The sequence below is a fragment of the Carassius carassius genome, chromosome 13 (assembly GCF_963082965.1).
Source record: "Carassius carassius chromosome 13, fCarCar2.1, whole genome shotgun sequence".
Classification (NCBI taxonomy): Eukaryota; Metazoa; Chordata; class Actinopteri; order Cypriniformes; family Cyprinidae; genus Carassius; species Carassius carassius.
In genome coordinates, this window is record NC_081767.1 from 7,162,869 (window position 1) to 7,180,623 (window position 17,755).

A 17,755-nucleotide genomic window follows, 5' to 3' on the forward strand; every position below is an offset into this window, starting at 1 on the left:
CAGATAGTCTGGAGAGTGGTCGATAATTGTCTAAGGCTAACGGGTCTCCACTTTTTAATAATGGGAAGACAAATGCAGATTTCCATGACTTGGGGATAGAACCACTATATAGACTAAGATAAAAAAATGGAGGAAATAGGATCAGCAATCAAGTTTGCAGCAGTTTTGAGGAAATATGGCTCAATCTGGTCTGGGCCAGCTGACTTTTTACAGTCCAAGCCTAACAGTGCCTCTCGTACTTCAGAGAAAGATATAGGATTTGAGTTCAAATTATTTAAACTTACACTAGACGAGACTGTGATAGAGGTTACACTATCTGCGAAATTGGCTTGAAGTGTCGACTGAGTTACTATTCCTGCATTAATAAAGTGTTTGTTAAAAGTGTCTACTATATTTTGTTTACCCCTTACTTCACCATGGCTTGCTATTATAACTTCAGGGATAGTAGGTGGTGGCACGTCACCCGAAGAAGATCTAATTGCTTGCCAAAAATGTTTGGGGTCATTAAGGTTTTCATTTATTAAATTCAAATAATATTCACTTTTTGTACTTTTTATTAGTCTTGTGAATTTATTTCTTAATACCCTTTAATTTAACCAACATTTAATCATTATTATATCTTTTGTTTTTTTTGTTTTTTGCTTTGATCCATGCTACATACAACAACCAATGTAATAAAACATTTTCACTTTGAGAGCATTGTAAAACCCACATATTCTTGTTTTTTTATTTTTTTTCTACTGAGCCTGGGATGGTATTCAAGGAAACTACTCTTTTGACATACTGTTTTCTGCATATCATATAGTATGGAAGTAGGCACTCAGTGCAGTGAAAGTGTGACACTAGTTAGGAAGATGGCTAACACTACATACATCAGCTGTAAGTAACTGAATTTTAAGGTAATGATTTTAGCTAGATGCTAATCCTTACATCCAAAAACAAATAGTATGTTACAGGTGCCTGTGGTATTCAAAACATTATACTACCACACAGAGAATGATGGGAAATGCAGCCTGTAACCTCATAAACCAGCTAAATGAGTCTTATTTTCTGTGAAACTTAATTGTTATTATTAGTCAGCAGTAAACCAATATGTGCAAGCTAAATAGCAGAGTGTACATTGGCAATGAAAACCTGGTGATGTGAGTTTTCAATGAGTTTTTTTTTTGTTTTTCTTGACAAAAGTATGTTTTTTTTTGTTCGTTGCGTGGCACAAGTATGTTAATTAGCACACATTTGATGCTGAGCTTCCATTTAGTGTCACACCATCATATATGGTCAAATCTATATGTAAACATACCTTTGTGAGTTTCTTACGTTTTGTTTTTTAGGAGTGATGGGGGAGTACGAGCCCAAAATTGAAGCACATTTTCCCCAGACGGTACTGGCAGCAAAAGGCATCACAGTGCGGCTTGAGTGCTTTGCCCTTGGGAAGTAAGTATGTTGGCATAATCAACCCACCCCCACTCAGACCGCTTCCCGACATTGTGCCACCTAAAGGTGCCTTTCTATCACACAATGGCAGAACATGCAGCGTCGCCCCCTTGATGCACCTCTTTTGCTATTGGAGTCATTAATAATCCTAATTGCGGCCATTTCAACCAGTCAAACCACTTTCTTTTTAGAATAAAGCAGAATGCATCCTCCAGAGATGAGATGGTACCAGGAGGATAGCTATGTTTACTCCTAACTCTGCTGTGCTGTTAAATGGGCTCTCCACAAGTACTGAACTTTGTGCCATGACTGATATAGTGGCAGTTTTGTTGTGATTGTTGTAAAAACAGCACCAAGATTCTGACCCTCAGAGCTGAATATTCTCGTAATAGTTGTAGGGTGAGGGCCAGGGGTTGCGAGGGAGGAGAGCAATTTGAGATTCTGTACATGCCATTGTTTAGAGAATGCTTTTAATATCTCTTCTGTTCACATATGGTCAAGGATAGCACACAGAGAAATGAAAGTAGCCGGTACAGACCCACAGCCAGAAGGCAGAAAAGCACTCCGACATTCAGCAAAATGATGGAGCAAGGAGGCTTTTTTCCACATGCTTAAGATGTGCTTCGCCATCCCATCCTGCTCGCTTACACATAAAGAGACTCTCTGTTTTTCCTTGAGGAGGAATAGCTGCCATAACTTAGGGTTTGTTTTAAATATAAGGTGGCCATCTGACATGCTAAACTCTTTTTTTTATGTAGAGCTGTTTCTCTAGAATAATAATAATAAAAAAAGACTGCTTAGGTATTGTATAGGTAAATGTAGAAGTTCATGTTTAGGATGGAGTGGTTCATTGATTTGAATGTTTTTGGGAGATTATTGATATCACTGAATACGTTAATATGACAAACTGTTAATGAAAGAGGTATTTTTCAAGCAAAATATTTCCCCTAAACAACAGATATATGTTCAAAATGAAAGGTTTCCCATGCTTTCTGTCAAATGTAATAATAATAATTACAACAACAATCTATCTATTTATTTATATTTTTTGGTTTTGCGTTATTATCTGCTTTACTTTTTTTCTCATTGTCAAGTTAAATTCTGTAGAACTTTCTTTTGGACTCTCAGTTTGTAGCTTAACAAAACTTTATAGGATGTTTTGCATAAAAGAAATGCAATTCTGCATTTTAAATACATAATCCAGTGTCATCGTGCTGTAATTCTGTTTGCGTTTGTTATTTGTAATGAATAATTCAAATCCAAAGTCTATGTAGCGCAAACACATTCTAAGCCAAACTGTTCTAAGGGCCCAGTAATTGTTTACAGTGCCTTCAAGGATCCTTTTGTGAGGAAATGTTGTTTACAATTAATTATCCACATTAGGATAATAAGTCATTACTTAAACCTAGACATTAATCTATGCATTCTTTTTGGCTGCTCTCTCTTAGTTCAGTTAAACTTTACAAACTTTAAGCTCGCTGCTCAGTGAATGGAGAAATCACGGAGATCTCACCAATGGCCTTTCTCTTCGCTTACAGCCCATTTAGTGCTAATAGTGAATCCTGCCTTGCACCCCCTTACCCACAAATAAATGATTTATCAGTGCACATTATTGAAAAATAGCACTCTTTGTAAGGAACTAAACTGAACTAAGAATTACTTTTAGTCTCATGCTGTCACTCAGTATGTATGACAACCTAACAGTCGGGGCGACTAAGGGCTTGGCACTGTGTGCAGGAAAAAGACAAGAACGTTTTTTTGTCAGCAGCTCGGGAGATCTGACCAAAATGTCTGCAGGGATGCTTTTCAGAGGCGGCATTGTACCGTACACTTTCAAAGGCAAACTGCCAGCTTATAATGGTGAATGTGTCTGGTGCCGAAAATGTTACCGGGGCTACGATAGAGGCCGCTTTCATGCATGCTGGCATTTTGTTGAAGGTGTAACCTTTCTGGACGGTTCTCACACCACTTAAGAAATAATGGTTAGATATTTTGTCATGATTTTTTTTATTCCAATGATTTGCTCTTGAACATTTTCATGGATAGATAAAAAATATGAATGTTCATTTTTACTTATGAGAATTTATTGGAGTGTTATTGTGCATTTTAGAAGGGAATTCTGAATTAAATTGAAATTATTTCACATAATGGCCTTAATTAAAGACTTTTACACAAACACAGACATACACACAACACGTTTTTTTTTTTTTTTTTTAATATTAGACTGATCATTTGCACATCTCTTAATCATAATGTTGCATTTTATTATATGTTTGCATCCCACAATAGAAACTACAGAGTTCTGATTATAAAATGTTTAAATATTGTCCTACTGAGACATTATTTGTAAATATACAGTGCTAACTAATAATTATATGCATTGTATGTAAGTAGTCTGCTATTCTGTTTTGAAGCAATCAGAATTTCATCGTACTTTTTGGTCACATAAACATAAGCAACTGCACTTTTATTATTATTATTATTATTATTATTATTATTCTCATTTGCATTATAATTAGCATTAGTTTTCTTTCTCTTTTTTCTTTTTTAACTTTCAAAACCAGAACTATTTGCTTTATTAGTAATTAAATGAGACATACAAATAATATCCAGACCTACCAGTTCACTTGATCTCTAAAATGACATTATGTGATTAAATCACTGAAGACAAAATGTTTGTTCTACAACTTTATAAAGGCCCCATAAGTTTTATCATAGATCCACCATGATTTAAACTGACAGGACAGAAATTTCATCCTGTGTGGATAAATGTCCTTGTACAATTTAAGCGGATGTAGAGGGACAAAGGACTCAGAAATGTGAAGTTTTTATCGATGGGCCTTTCGGATGATTGATGCCAGTGTCTTGGTTTTCCTCGGCGTCACATTTCCATTGTTGGAAAGCTGTGAAATGGAGATGTCACTATGTAGCAGTGCTGATTGTGTCTGATAGAATGGGTTATCTACACACGGGTGCCGCACCTACGAGGACATATCACATGCCCGCTGCAGCCACAAATAGGGATGGATGGCAGTGTACAAATACTGCTTATCTACACAGCTATCTAGACATTTATTGTGTTACCCTGTACAAAGCCACTTTCAGAGTGCTGTCATATCAGATTGTCCTGTTCGTACTTTCAAAAAGACCACGGTATCAGCTTTACAAATTAGCACAGATACACATTTTGGTCAGAGATAAAGGAATTGCTTTTAGAAAGTGCTTTTTCTGAGATGAAGTATATAGTTTTTACACTGCAAGCATCGCGAGATAGATTGTAGCAAAACAGCTGAGTTTCGTGATGTTGTTAGGTGATGATTTACGCTTCTGTAAAAGCCACAAGTCACAATGATTTCAACAGTGTTTAAAAATATAATTGTGTGTAAAAGCCGAATTCCTGGTAAGGAAATGATCTACTGTACATCCTGAAGAGCTCATCTAACAAACAGAGAGGTTGCTGTTACCTTTAAAATCTTGTCAATTTACTGGCTTTCATTGGAATTCAGCGGTGACGCCCACTCCCATGAAGCACTGCAAATTAAATATTTCCAGGAGAAATAATGACAGGTTTTCAAAAAGGTTTTCTGAACACTCCCTTAAGCCACAGTTGGACAGTCATACAGATCCCACTCTAGAATCACACAATTGGTTGAGTCAAAGTCAAGCTAGATGATATTCCTAGCTGGTCTCATTGCATAAATTAACCTGGGTGCACTTTTTAGCGAGATGCTAAAATACATACCAATAAGTACATATCACTGCAGTTTCCAAAAAAAAAAAGAACACTAGAGGCAGTAAAACTCTTGACACCTTTTGTTCCTTTTCACACACATTTTTGTGTGTTTTGATTAATTTTGATTAATAAAGCATACTTTTTGCACAATTACTTGAAGAATATCATGTTATGACTTTATATTAATATTAATATGCTGGGAGATTTGAAATCTGATGCTTTTGAATGTTAGCATCGCACATTTCCACCTTGATGTCTATGGGTTTTCATAGGTGGTAGGTTTTTTCGGTAGCTCACGGAGTTAAGGAGATGTACTTGAGAAGTGAGGAGCTCTGGTTTGAATCCCGTGTAACCACGGTTCAACAGAGTGGTTTAAATCTGCGTATAAGGAAGTTCAAATGGCACGGTCGCATCAACAAATGCAGTTTTGAATTTGTTAACACTATCAGAAAGGTTTAGGTTCGGGTTTGGTGTAGGGCATATTTCCAACACGATAGAGCATTAACTTTTAGCGAAAGTTCCCGGATATTTGAATTCTGAACTGCCATAATACATGCCAGAAGCAACATAATAAAAACACAGCAATACGTACCTATTTCAACGTAATAAAAATGTGCCAGGGTTTACGAATCGAACCAGGGTTTTAACAACACTCAGAGACTTTTCTCTTTGAAACTGCAGTGAAACATGCAGTAAGGTACTTAAAAATGGTGTTGCACAAAAAGTGCACAGATGTATGTATTTTTATGAGACCAGGTTGTAATATTCTCAAACAAACTACAATAAGCTGGGATAAGATTGACTATTGCAGCATATATGTATATATATATATATATATATATATATATATATATATAATTATTATTTTTTTATGTGTTATCAGTCCTGTCCCCACCATCACCTGGAGAAAGATGAGTGGAAACATCCCAAAAAAAGCCCGTCTGCGCAAATCACAGGCTGTTCTCGAGATCCCCAACATCCAGCTAGAGGATTCTGGGAGTTACGAATGTAAAGCTGAGAACAACAGAGGAGGCACTGCCTTCAGAGGTCACCTCCAGGTCTACAGTGAGTACAGTTCTGCTTCTGAAAAACTGTGCAACCAGATCATTAAAAAGAACATTTTGGTCACACTTGATTTCAAGGTTCAGTTCTCACGATTAACTAATTAACTGCGACTCTTATCCTCCTGATCTGCTGCTAAAATATAGTTTGTAAGGTAGCTGTTAAGTTTAGGTAAGGGGTAGGATTAAGGGATATAAAATATTGGCTGACAATGTTTTTAATCAGCTGGAAAAATAAAATAGTTCTGAAAGTGATTATAGGCTATATAGTTTCACCTTTATCATTATAGCTTAGGTGTGGGCTCACTGAGAATTATGTCTTAAAAATAAAACATTACCAAAAAAGTATTTATTTGTAAGTTGCAACAAAAGCATCTGTTAAATGAATAAATGTATATGAGCAAGTGGGGGATTGATGATGGTGAAAGCCAAAGCAGGTTTATCCTACAGACTAGAATGATGTCTCAAATCAGCTGGCTTATTAAGGGACAATGTGCTATTTTTTGTTATTTTGATTGGACTAATGATTTTTTCCAAAGACTTACGTTGAAGAAGGAATATCTAGAGACCAAACCAGGGCTGCGTTTCCCAAAAGCATCGTAAGCCTAAGTTGATTGTAAAAACGATCGTACGATTGATCTTAATATTACGGTCTGTTTCCCAAAAGCATCATAGCTTAAGTAGCACTTGAAAATCTTCGTAGATCTACGAGTGCTCTGGAGTAATCGTACATCCCCAAGTGCATCGTAAGAAGACAGATTTATGAGGACACCTGTAGGACAACCGGTAGATAACACTTTTATCTAGATAAAAGTCGTTTTTTTATCGTTTTTTGTTTACATGAATTTATAAATGAAATAAATATAGAGGGGAAAACAAGATAAAAAAACACATCTAAATTAAATGAATGAACAAAAAAAATCATAAAAGATGTAATGTGGGAAATTTGCTTCAAAAACTGGGCAAAATAGGAATGAATTCAAAAAAATCTGTCAATGACTTGCTGAAGTGCATGAAAACCAGCCATGTATTGGGCATTTCTTGGTTGGCCATGTGGTCCCATGCCATCTTCGTCCTCCACATCCTCCTCCTCCTCCTCTTCCTCCTCCACCTCTTCATATTCCTCCCTGTTAAGTAAGGGCACTCTCATCTTGTGCAGCATAGCTGTTACTATTATTACTGCACAGCACTTTTGTGGAGCAAACAAAAAAATTCTCCTGGTGGCACGCATCAGCTGAGGTCCAATGCTATTTAGCAATTGGGCTATTTGTCCTCTTGGCAGACGGTATCGCCTTATTATAGCCATGTCATCAAGGATATCCAAGGGGTTTTGATGCTGTCTGATGAAGGCATTTAAAGTCACCAGTCTTCTTCGTGGTCGTCTCTGTCTTTGTCTTTCTCTGACCCTCAATTGAAGAACACGCTGTAGTGCAGCCATGATTTCCTCTGCAAGTCTAGTGAGGTGTAAACTCTATATTAATCCTAGCTTAATTGAAGAAACCATGTGAAGGTCATCAGGCTGTGATAATGTTCACATATCCCACTGCCTATCATCAATTTCAGTAATGACATTAGGCCCTACCTTGAAGAAAGTGAAGGTGTGGCATGCTTAGAAACTGTATAGATTACATATTATATTCCTTTAATCTATCCTCTGTTCATAATGATGAAAAGTTGTGCTTATTATAAAAATGTATACATAGAACAGTACTGGTAAAAAATGTTGAATTTTTTTTTGTCTATACCTGTAGAAATGTATTGGCTAGATGAAGTACTGTATATATATTTGTGTTATCGGTCACGCCAAATATATAGACTTTATATTAATAATATTGAAACTTAAATGCTTATGTCTGAAAATAATCATCAACCATTAGCCATTTACTCCAGAAACATTTGGAAGAACTCATAACAATTATTATATTATTTCATATGGTCTTAGGCCTCGTGTGCATGGTTCAACAAACACATGAACATCAAAAACACTGCATATAGCTTTATTAATAAAAAACATTGCATAGTTTTATTAATTTGGGTTATTCAGTTTCCCACAACCTGCAAAATACATTGTACAGTTAGATGATTCATTACTACATATAGAAAACATTTCACATTGCACAAATTACTGAAACAATAAATCACATTACCTGTGTCTTCTGGCAAGATAATTGGCACAGAAATTGAGGGCCTTGCAAAACTCATCTCCTCTAGTGCAAGCCTCCTCTCTTCTAAGGCCAGTTTGGCCTTCTTGAGCTCAATGAGCTGCTGTTGGAAGTTGTTGTCTCTCTCATTGGCTTCTTGAAGGCATTGCCTAATGTCTTTCAAGACATCTAGTTTCTCTCTCTCCACCTGCACTAGGTCCTGACTACAGCTACAAACATTCTCAAACTGCTGAGTTGTTGTGACTGCAGTCTGGACCACTGAAGATGGAGGCTGTGGCCTGGGAGGGTTTTTTGGAGGACTAGGAGATGGTAGGTGCTCGGAGATGGCAGATGAAACGGATGGTTCCTCTGAGCATGAAGGACCTGACTCAGGTTCAGGCTCAGGCTCAGGTTGAGGTAACCCCTATCCTCCATGGATGTCAATACCACCACTAATTCCATCTGAAGCACTTGTGCCAAGTATTGACAATGCCTTTTCTTCCTCGGCTGTAAGAAGGGGGGACTCATTGGTCCCACCACCTGTTTTTTTAATTGCAGTCCTCTGCAGTGCCCTCTTCCTTTTTGCCAGGCTTGCAAAATCCTGCCACTTCTTGCGGACCTCCTTCCCTGACCTTTGAACACCCCTGGTTGCAGTTAGTTTGTTAGCAATGTCCTCCCAGATGTTTTGTTTTTCTTTATTAGTATGGTGTCCTTTAAATCTGGTAAAAACCACATCTTTGTTTTTCTCTATCTCCTCTAAAAGGACATGAATTTCATCCTTTTGAAAGGTATCTTTTCTTGTTTTTTTTTGTTCAGCCATTTTGTCAGTGTCTCCGCCTGTATGTAGGTGCTTTATATAGACTTGATTGTCTTGATTGGTAATCCAAAACAGATGACAATTATTAGGTTAAACGTTCAGAATACGATTCCACATAAGGTTAAATTTCAGCACTTCGCGAATGGACAGCGACTCGTAAGTAGCACGTAGAGCGCGTTCTCGCGCGTTCATGTTAAGTGCATTTTTGGGAAACGCTCGTGGAATTGCTGCGAGAGTTCATAAGTTTGCACGTAGAAAACGCTCTTAAGAGCTAAGATACATCGTTATCGGGAAACCCGGCCCAGGTGTGGGCATCTACAGTCCAGAATGGCTGCTAGGAGTTTAGCTCTATCCCCAATAAATCATACCTTAAAAATCTAATCAAAGTCTTCAGGATTACAAGAAAACTATAGACATGTGCGCTTGATTAGGCATGGAGCTAAAATTTACAATACATTGGCAGTCCAGGACTGGAGTTGCTGATCTCTGAATTGCAGGAATTTGAGGATGGGCTTTATTGTGGAGGTCTTCAATCCTACTCCTAAAGACAAACTCTTCTACAATGTTTATTTCCAAGTTGCTTCAACACACCTCGCTGATGTATGATTTTCAAGCAATCTTGAAGACCTTGATTAGCTGGTTCAGGGTTGGTTTGATTAGGGTTGGAGCTAAACTCTGTAGTACAGTGGGTCTCCAGTAGCAGGGCTTTTGTAACATCCATCCACATCCCAGAACCCTTTAACAATGCTTTCACAGCCTCCCAGAACACCCCTAGTTTTGAGTGGACGAGCACTACTCACATTTTCTTCAGAAAATTTAAAAATATAAGAGCTATTTGTAAAAAAAAGCTTTGAAGTAATGTGTTGCAGTAGTGTGGGAACAGTATCCGCTGTGTCCATTTCTGATTAGGTTCCTTCATAAATTATTCTACTGGGCATACACTCACTCTCTTTTGCATAATTATGACTGGACTTTATGACAGAAGGTATAAATTTAAGCAAAGTTGGCCAGCTTACATTTTTGTCAAAGTTTTGCGAGGACAAAATGGCTCGGTACTCAGAGGACTTTTGTCCAATTAAATTTTAGGGGTTATTTTATCATTATTCTTGCCTGTCTAGTTGAACATGCTGTATTTTCTGACCCACATATTTCCCCTGACCAGCCGTATAGCTTTGATAGGGCCCTAATACAGGCATCTGGGACCTCCATTCATCTTTCGCAGACTCCTCTCTCCTTATCCGTTCGATAGGGTTTGTGACTTAGATGAAGTGCATTATGTCATAAAAGTAAGTGTACCAGTGGGCCACAAGATGAATGTACTGTCTCAGTGATTTTATGAAAGCCTGGTTTTAAGATGTTTATGACTGTCACTGGGATCTATGATTCATCACACACTCTGGCTGAAAAAAGCTTGACAAAATAATAACTGTTTGTCTTATCCGTCACAACAATGTCCAAATATACTTTTATTGTGTTCTCTCTGTTGACAGTATTTCAGTACATGCATGTGATGAACTGTCCTGCCACTCTTTTAGTGTTTTAGAGTAGAACTGTTGAAGGGATAGTTCACCCAAAAAATCACCTTCAGGCCATCCAGGATGTAGGTGACTATTTTCTACAGTAGTTACAGTACAGTATTTTTTTTTTTTTTAGATAAAACTATGGTACTGGGTGATTCGTAAAATGCAAGTCAGCATCTGCTGAATATCTACCAATAACAATAAGTATAAGGATAACTGTAAAGTTTTAGCAATTGTTCTTATTCTAATGAGAATAGCTAAATCCACATTAAATTAGTAAACATTAGTTCACCCAAAAATGAAAATTATGTCATTAATAACTCACCCTCATGTCGTTCCAAACCAGTAAGACCTCCATTGATCTTAGGAACAGAGTTTAAGATATTTTAGATTTAGTCCAGAGCTCTCAGTCCCTCCATTGAAGCTGTGTGAATGGTATACTGTCCATGTCCAGAAAGGTAAGAAAAACATAATCAAAGTAGTCCATGTGACATCAGAGGGTCAGTTAGAATTTTTTGAAGCATCGAAAATACATTTTGGTCGAAAAATAGCAAAAAAACTACGACTTTATTCACCATTGTCTTCTCTTCCGTGTCTGTTGTGAGAGAGTTCAAAACAAAGCAGGTTGTCATATCCAGTTCGCGAACGAATCATTCGATGTAACCGGATCTTTTTGAACCAGTTCACCAAATCGAACTGAATCGTTTTAAACTGTCCGTGTATCCAATACCCATTAATCCACAAATGACCTAAGCTGTTAACTTTTTTTAATGTGGCTGACACTCCCTCTGAGTTCAAACAAACCAATATCCCAGAGTAATTCATGTACTCAAACAGTACACTGACTGAACTGCTGTGAAGAGAGAACTGAAGATGAACAGCGAGCCGAGCCAGATAATGACTCGTTCACGAGTCAAGAACCGGTTACATCGGTTTTCGGATCACCAGTAGTTCTTTCGGACCATTCGATTCAATAAACTGGTTGAAGAAAACGGTTCACCGATTCTTTTGCGCTCGACGTAATCGCGTCATTGGCGATGATTGCCCTTGATTCAAGCCCTCGGTTTACCCGAGCTCATAACACTAGCACAGAATCAGTTCAGAATCAATCACCAAAAGAATCAGTTCGGTTCAGATGCTCTGTGTCGGTTTGCTTCACACTGAATCATGCGCAGTATAATCAGCTCCTCGGTTCTCGAATCGGACACGTCTGACAGAAACGGTTCTTGACTCGTGAACGAGTCATTTTCTGGCTCGGCTCGGTGTTCATCTTCAGTTCTCTCTTCACAGCAGTTCAGTCCGTGTACTGTTTGAGTACATGAATTACTCTGGGATATTGGTTTGTTTTAACCACATTAAAAAAGTTAACAGCTTAGGTCATTTGTGGATTAATGCGTATTGGTGACGTGAACCGTTTAAAACGATTCAGTTCGATTTGGTGAACTGATTCAAAAAGATCCGGTTACATCGAATGATTCGTTTGCGAACCGGATATCACAAACTGCTTTATTTTGAACTCTGTCTCAAAACAGACACGGGAGAAAAGACAATGATGAATAAAGTCTTAGTTTTTGCTATTTTTGGACCAAAATGTATTTTCGATGCTTCAAAATGTTCTAATTGACCCTCTGATGTCACATGGACTACTTTGATGATGTTTTTCTTACCTTTCTGGACATGGACAGTATACCATTCACACAGCTTCAATGGAGGGACTGAGAGCTCTGGACTAAATCTAAAATATCTTAAACTCTGTTCCTAAGATCAATGGAGGTCTTACTGGTTTGGAACGACATGAGGGTGAGTTATTAATTATATAATTTTCATTTTTGGGTGAACCAACCCTTTAAAGCTAAAATGATAATGACACAGAGGAACAATATTATTGTAAGTGCTTTCGGAATGATTTTTAGCAGCTGATGAAAGATAAAGACATTGACTTTTAAAAACAGATTTTAAAGAGCTTGAATATTTAATACGGCAGATCACACACATACAGTAAACATAATATTATTTCCCCATGGTGTGCGTGCCACTTTACTGTAGTTTAGTTATGAATTTTTAAGGTTGAAATATAATGCAAAACTTTAGTCCAGATTTACAGGTTGGAGGTGTCAACACTTGTTGTCAAACGTCATAGCCAATCTACATATTTTGGGCAGCTAGAATTGACCGATTTCACAGAAAATTGCAAATAGTGTATGATGCACACAGACTTTTTTTTTCATACTGATTTCATCCAGTTATTTTGAATAGGAGAGTGAACTTGACTTTTAAACCTCCATTTCCCGGTCACAAAGCCACAAAGTGCTCACAAGTGAATACTATGAGTCTTTCTGTCAGGTCTGACTCTATTCTGGGATATAACATCTACTTTCTACCAGCAAAGTCCCTCTAAATACTGTATATAAACGAAGTCCCTTGATCAACAGACAACGTCTTGAACATTTGTAAGGAGAAGTCACTTCCTAGTCTACCCAGACCATTAACGAAAACTAAACTTAAGACCCCTTCAGAAATCTAAGTAATGACATTACAACCATGAGTAAAAAGATCACATGAAAACCCAAGTCAACAACTTTTAAGTTAATGAAGAATTTGGTCTTTCATGATCAATGACATTATGAACTGCTATAGTACGTGGAAGTCAGCAAGAGAAGTCCTGTACATTTTTAAACTGGTTTTAAGAGGTGTTTGCCAGTAAAAAAAAAAAAAAAGCATGTGTTTATTTAAATAAAAACTTAATACTTTTTCCTCAACTGTCAAACTTGAAAATGCTCTTGAAGGAAGGCACACAGCTTCTGCCTTCACCTGCAAACTGTATTCTAGACACACGTCTGCTTTTACAATTTGCATACACCTTATTCAGTCTGTAAGCCCCTTTTTTTCTTGACAGATGTGATTGAAGGCTTGCCTTCAGCGAGTTTCTCTTTCAAAGCCTCAGCTCATGTGACTTATATGTCACGTGCAGCAGCTGCAGATCCACATGCGTGTTCTGGGTGAGCAACTAATCGGGGGCTGCAGACAGGCAGGGGTGTGCATCCTCCTCAAGCCTGCAGCCTGCCACTATTGTCCCAGCCGCGGGTCCAGAGTGTGGAAGAGTGGTGTGGATTGTGGGAAGCAGTACGTTTTGTTACCATGTCCAAGAGCTGTAACTCAAGGAGCCCGTGCCCAGACGTTACCTGCACCTCTCTTCTTTTCTATCAATTTTATGAAATTGACAAAAGATGTGTTATCAGTTAAACAAAGCAGTTTGATATCTCACTGGGAGTGTCATTTGAATAGAGAGATGACTGCTGCCATGTAGGGCTGTGCAAAACATTGAATGCGATTTTCATGCGCATCCCATCAGTAAAGACACTCCTGTAATTAGAAGTATATCTCCAGCACGTGCGTTCAGATAAGGTTTGCCAGGTTTTCACAACAAATGCGGCCCAGTTGCTTCTAAAAAATAGTCCAAAACTAGCCCAATCGCTTTTCCAGGAGGTTCTCCAATAAAAATTGCTTCCCGGGGTTAAAATATAAGTTTTTTGGCAGGGTTGCCTTGGTAAATTTGCATTTTAGAGGTTAAATATCACGTTATTGGTCTCGTCGCTTCGACCCGCATACATGAAAAACAACCACAGACTTGGCAACACTGGTTGGCATTTACTACACAGAGCCGTAATTCACTGACAATGTACACAAAATCGATTTTAAAATCGCAGGCGATTCTTTGTCGATTTTAAAACTATTATTGTGTCAGTTTATCGGTAGACGGCTTTGTTGTATTTACTGACGATTTGTTGTGAAGACCTGGCAACCCTGATCTGAACGCATGTGCTGGAGATATACTTCTAATTACAGGAGCTTCTTTACTGATGAGATGCGCATGAAAATCGCATTCGAATTTTTGCACAGCACTACTGCCATGTGCTGGCTAATTGATTTGTATTAAAAATATATTATATTACTTTTTACTTTCCTCCCATTATCTTTGTACTTCTAAGCAAACGGTGATCAGTAAAGTGCATCTTGAAATTGGAGTATATTTTTCTTGTTGTTATTTGATTTATTGGGTGTTCTGGGTGATTTCTGTTGCTATGTGGTTTAAAGAGTGGTTTAACTTGTTTCTGGGGTGTTTAATGTGTTTCCTTTTTTTCTTTTTTTGAGAATGTTGCTATGCAGATGGTTGGTTGTTCTCTGTGTTTTTAGCATTTTTGTATCCACTCACAAGTCACCATGATATGACGACTCACTAGACATGACTCAGATCACTTTAATTCAAATTTATTCAAAAAATATATTTTTTCTTTCACAAAAAAGTTTGAGACTTTTCACAAAAAGTCTGATTGCTTCGAAGAGTAATAATACCTGTCTCCTTAACAAGCCTCTAAACATTTGACTATTTGTATTTTTGTTCACAGTAAATTCAAAGACTTTCCTGTGCATGCTGGGCACTGAAGGTCCACTGCTTTCAGAACTTTTCTGCTCATCATTCTTAATGAAAACACTCCCCACTGTTCCTCTCATACATATTCATTCTGAAAAAGGACAACGCGACACTGGCAAACTGCAGCTGAGTTTCATGTTGAAAAAGTTTTAGTCATCATAGTTTTTGGCATTCAAAACTGGGTTTTGGTTTAGTAAACATCTTGTTATTGTCTGTGAAAAAAATTTGAATGAACACTGCTACCAGCCAGGCCAACTGCTTATATTGCACATGACAGAAATAGCAATTTAATGTAAAAATGTCAGTATGAATTCAGTGGTACATACCGTTTTTTTTTTTTTTTTTGCAAATGTCAGCACGACAAGTACAAATCTGAAGGGGAAAACATCTTCACAGTTAAGCCCTGATCTTGCATATGCTTCTTGTCTCCTCTGTGTTCCTGGCACAGCTCTGCCGCAGTGGATCAGCATGATAAATGACACTCAACTGGACAGTGGAGAGCAGCTCCACTGGGAGTGTCGAGCCACAGGAAAGCCCAGGCCCACGTATCGCTGGCTGCGCAACGGAGAACCTCTCAACTCACAGGTACATTCACACACACAGCTCACTTACAGAAAATAAAAATCTGTTTAATATTTTAAAGACTTTAGACTTTTACTTAACTATTATCTAATGTGTAACATATAACTGGTGGTAGTATAATGGCATATCAATTGTGACATATGAAGGTCTCAAGCTGGAGTCATTCTGGCGGATGTGTAATTGACATTAAATATGCTTTGAGCCTGACAGATGAACACATGGTTCTAAGGCAACTGTCGTCTCCCCATAGAGCAGAGTGGAAATGGTGAATGGGGAGCTTGTCATTCATAGACTACAGCAGGCTGATTCTGGAATGTACCAGTGCATTGCAGAGAACAAGTACGGAGCCATCTACTCCAGCGCAGAGCTCAAAATACTAGGTAACTGCCTTATAACTATTTCTAGAATCTTACCATTCCAGCATAAAATGCAGTAGATTGACTTGTTTATCTAAGATTTAATTGAATCATAAAAAGTGGACAATGATTATTTATTTATTTATTTATTTATTTATTTATTTATTCAATGTGCTCCATAAACTGTGAGTGTGGCCTGTTGAAATCAATTATATATTTTTATATATGTTCCTTCAACTTAAATAAAGAAATAAAGGCCAGTACCTTTACTCATAAAGACATTTCTACATATTTTTACTTGTTTCCTTATAATGAAAAGTGGTGTCCACACACAGGGCTAAGGCAGTTAAAAGCAGATGCAGGAAAAAAAAGTAAAAGATACATTGAAGAGAATTAAGTAAGTTGAAAAGGCAATGTAACCCCACAGGTAGAGTTTGCTTCCCTCTTTTCCTATGTGATCGTTGAGCTGGCCAGCAATTGCAAGGCAGCTTTCAATCACGAACAATGAATAATCCTGAAGCCTGAAACTGTCATTGCAGAAGGGCAACAAAGACAAAACAGAGCCAAGTAGCAATCAATTTCTACTTTCTTTGAACTGAAAAAGTCTGCTTTTTCAGACTAAAAAGTCTGCTGGCAGCACATTTGAGGAATAAAGGAACTTTGGTGATATTCAGTTAGGAGGATTGGTTAAACTGAAGACTACATAGACAGATCTGTCACAAACAGCCCCCCAGTATGACAAAAGACTGCTGGTGAGATGAAAAGAGAAAAAAAGAAAGGGCTGAGAAGAAAAGGGTAATGTTGGATTGGATTTAGCTTGTTTGTCAGTCTTGGTGTAATAATAACAAAAAACTGTCCAAACTCTGAAAATGCCAGCGCTGTCAGTCTCTGGATGTCCAGGACAAGACGAAGGAGTGATATAAAATCGGATTGCATGTTAACTGGAGAGACCATAATTTTCTCCCTGTGAGCTTTGATTGCCCCACACATTCTAAGGTGCATGTGATCATCTTCTCATCACTTTCCTGGGGGTCATTTTGATTTAAATTCCCCATTATGTGCATTTATTTGTCCTCAGAGATCTAGTCGTTCTAAGATAAGATGAACGCAAAACAAATGACTCTTTCTTTTGACAGCATTTATGTTCAGTTCATTGTTGTAGCCTAATGAAACTATGCAGGAGAATATATATATATATGAAGAGTTTGGTTCCCAAACGCAATAAATCAATTTTAATTCATTCGGCTTCAACATGGGCTTCATAGAAAGAGTTATCCGTGTTTTCTTTACCAAGAAATTGGCAAAATGAAAACCACTATTTTTTTGTTTTTAAACTTTCAAATAAGCATCTTTAGGTTATAATAACATTAAAAATTCAAATACAGGTTTTGATTTTCAAAGATTTATTATAAAATGTTTCCCAAAATGCAATAAATCCATTGAATCAATATGAAAGTTATTTTTCATGTTGAAACTGATGAAAATACACAACATAATAAGTTGCTCCACATATGACAGCCTCTGAACTTGTCAATACTAATCTTATATACAGGCACTGGACTAAAAAAAAAAATTCAACAGTCATCAATCTCAAAATGAATTCAAGGGGTCATTTTATTAATGCTATAAATTAAGTAGTGAATAAATTTCATTGTGAACAAGAACATGAACGATATCAC

General features: G+C 37.5%; 1 protein-coding gene across 3 annotated transcripts in view; it reads left to right on the top strand.

Moving 5' to 3' along the window:
- Positions 1-17,755, top strand: part of LOC132155895 (contactin-5-like) — a 285,593-nt gene that overhangs the window by 215,208 nt on the left and 52,630 nt on the right. For all 3 annotated transcript variants that reach the window (XM_059564654.1, XM_059564656.1, XM_059564655.1), the window contains exons 8-11: positions 1,332-1,434; positions 6,051-6,232; positions 15,587-15,723; positions 15,971-16,100. In XM_059564654.1, coding sequence (XP_059420637.1) covers positions 1,332-1,434; positions 6,051-6,232; positions 15,587-15,723; positions 15,971-16,100 — 552 coding nt within the window. The remainder of the gene's footprint in view (positions 1-1,331; positions 1,435-6,050; positions 6,233-15,586; positions 15,724-15,970; positions 16,101-17,755) is intronic.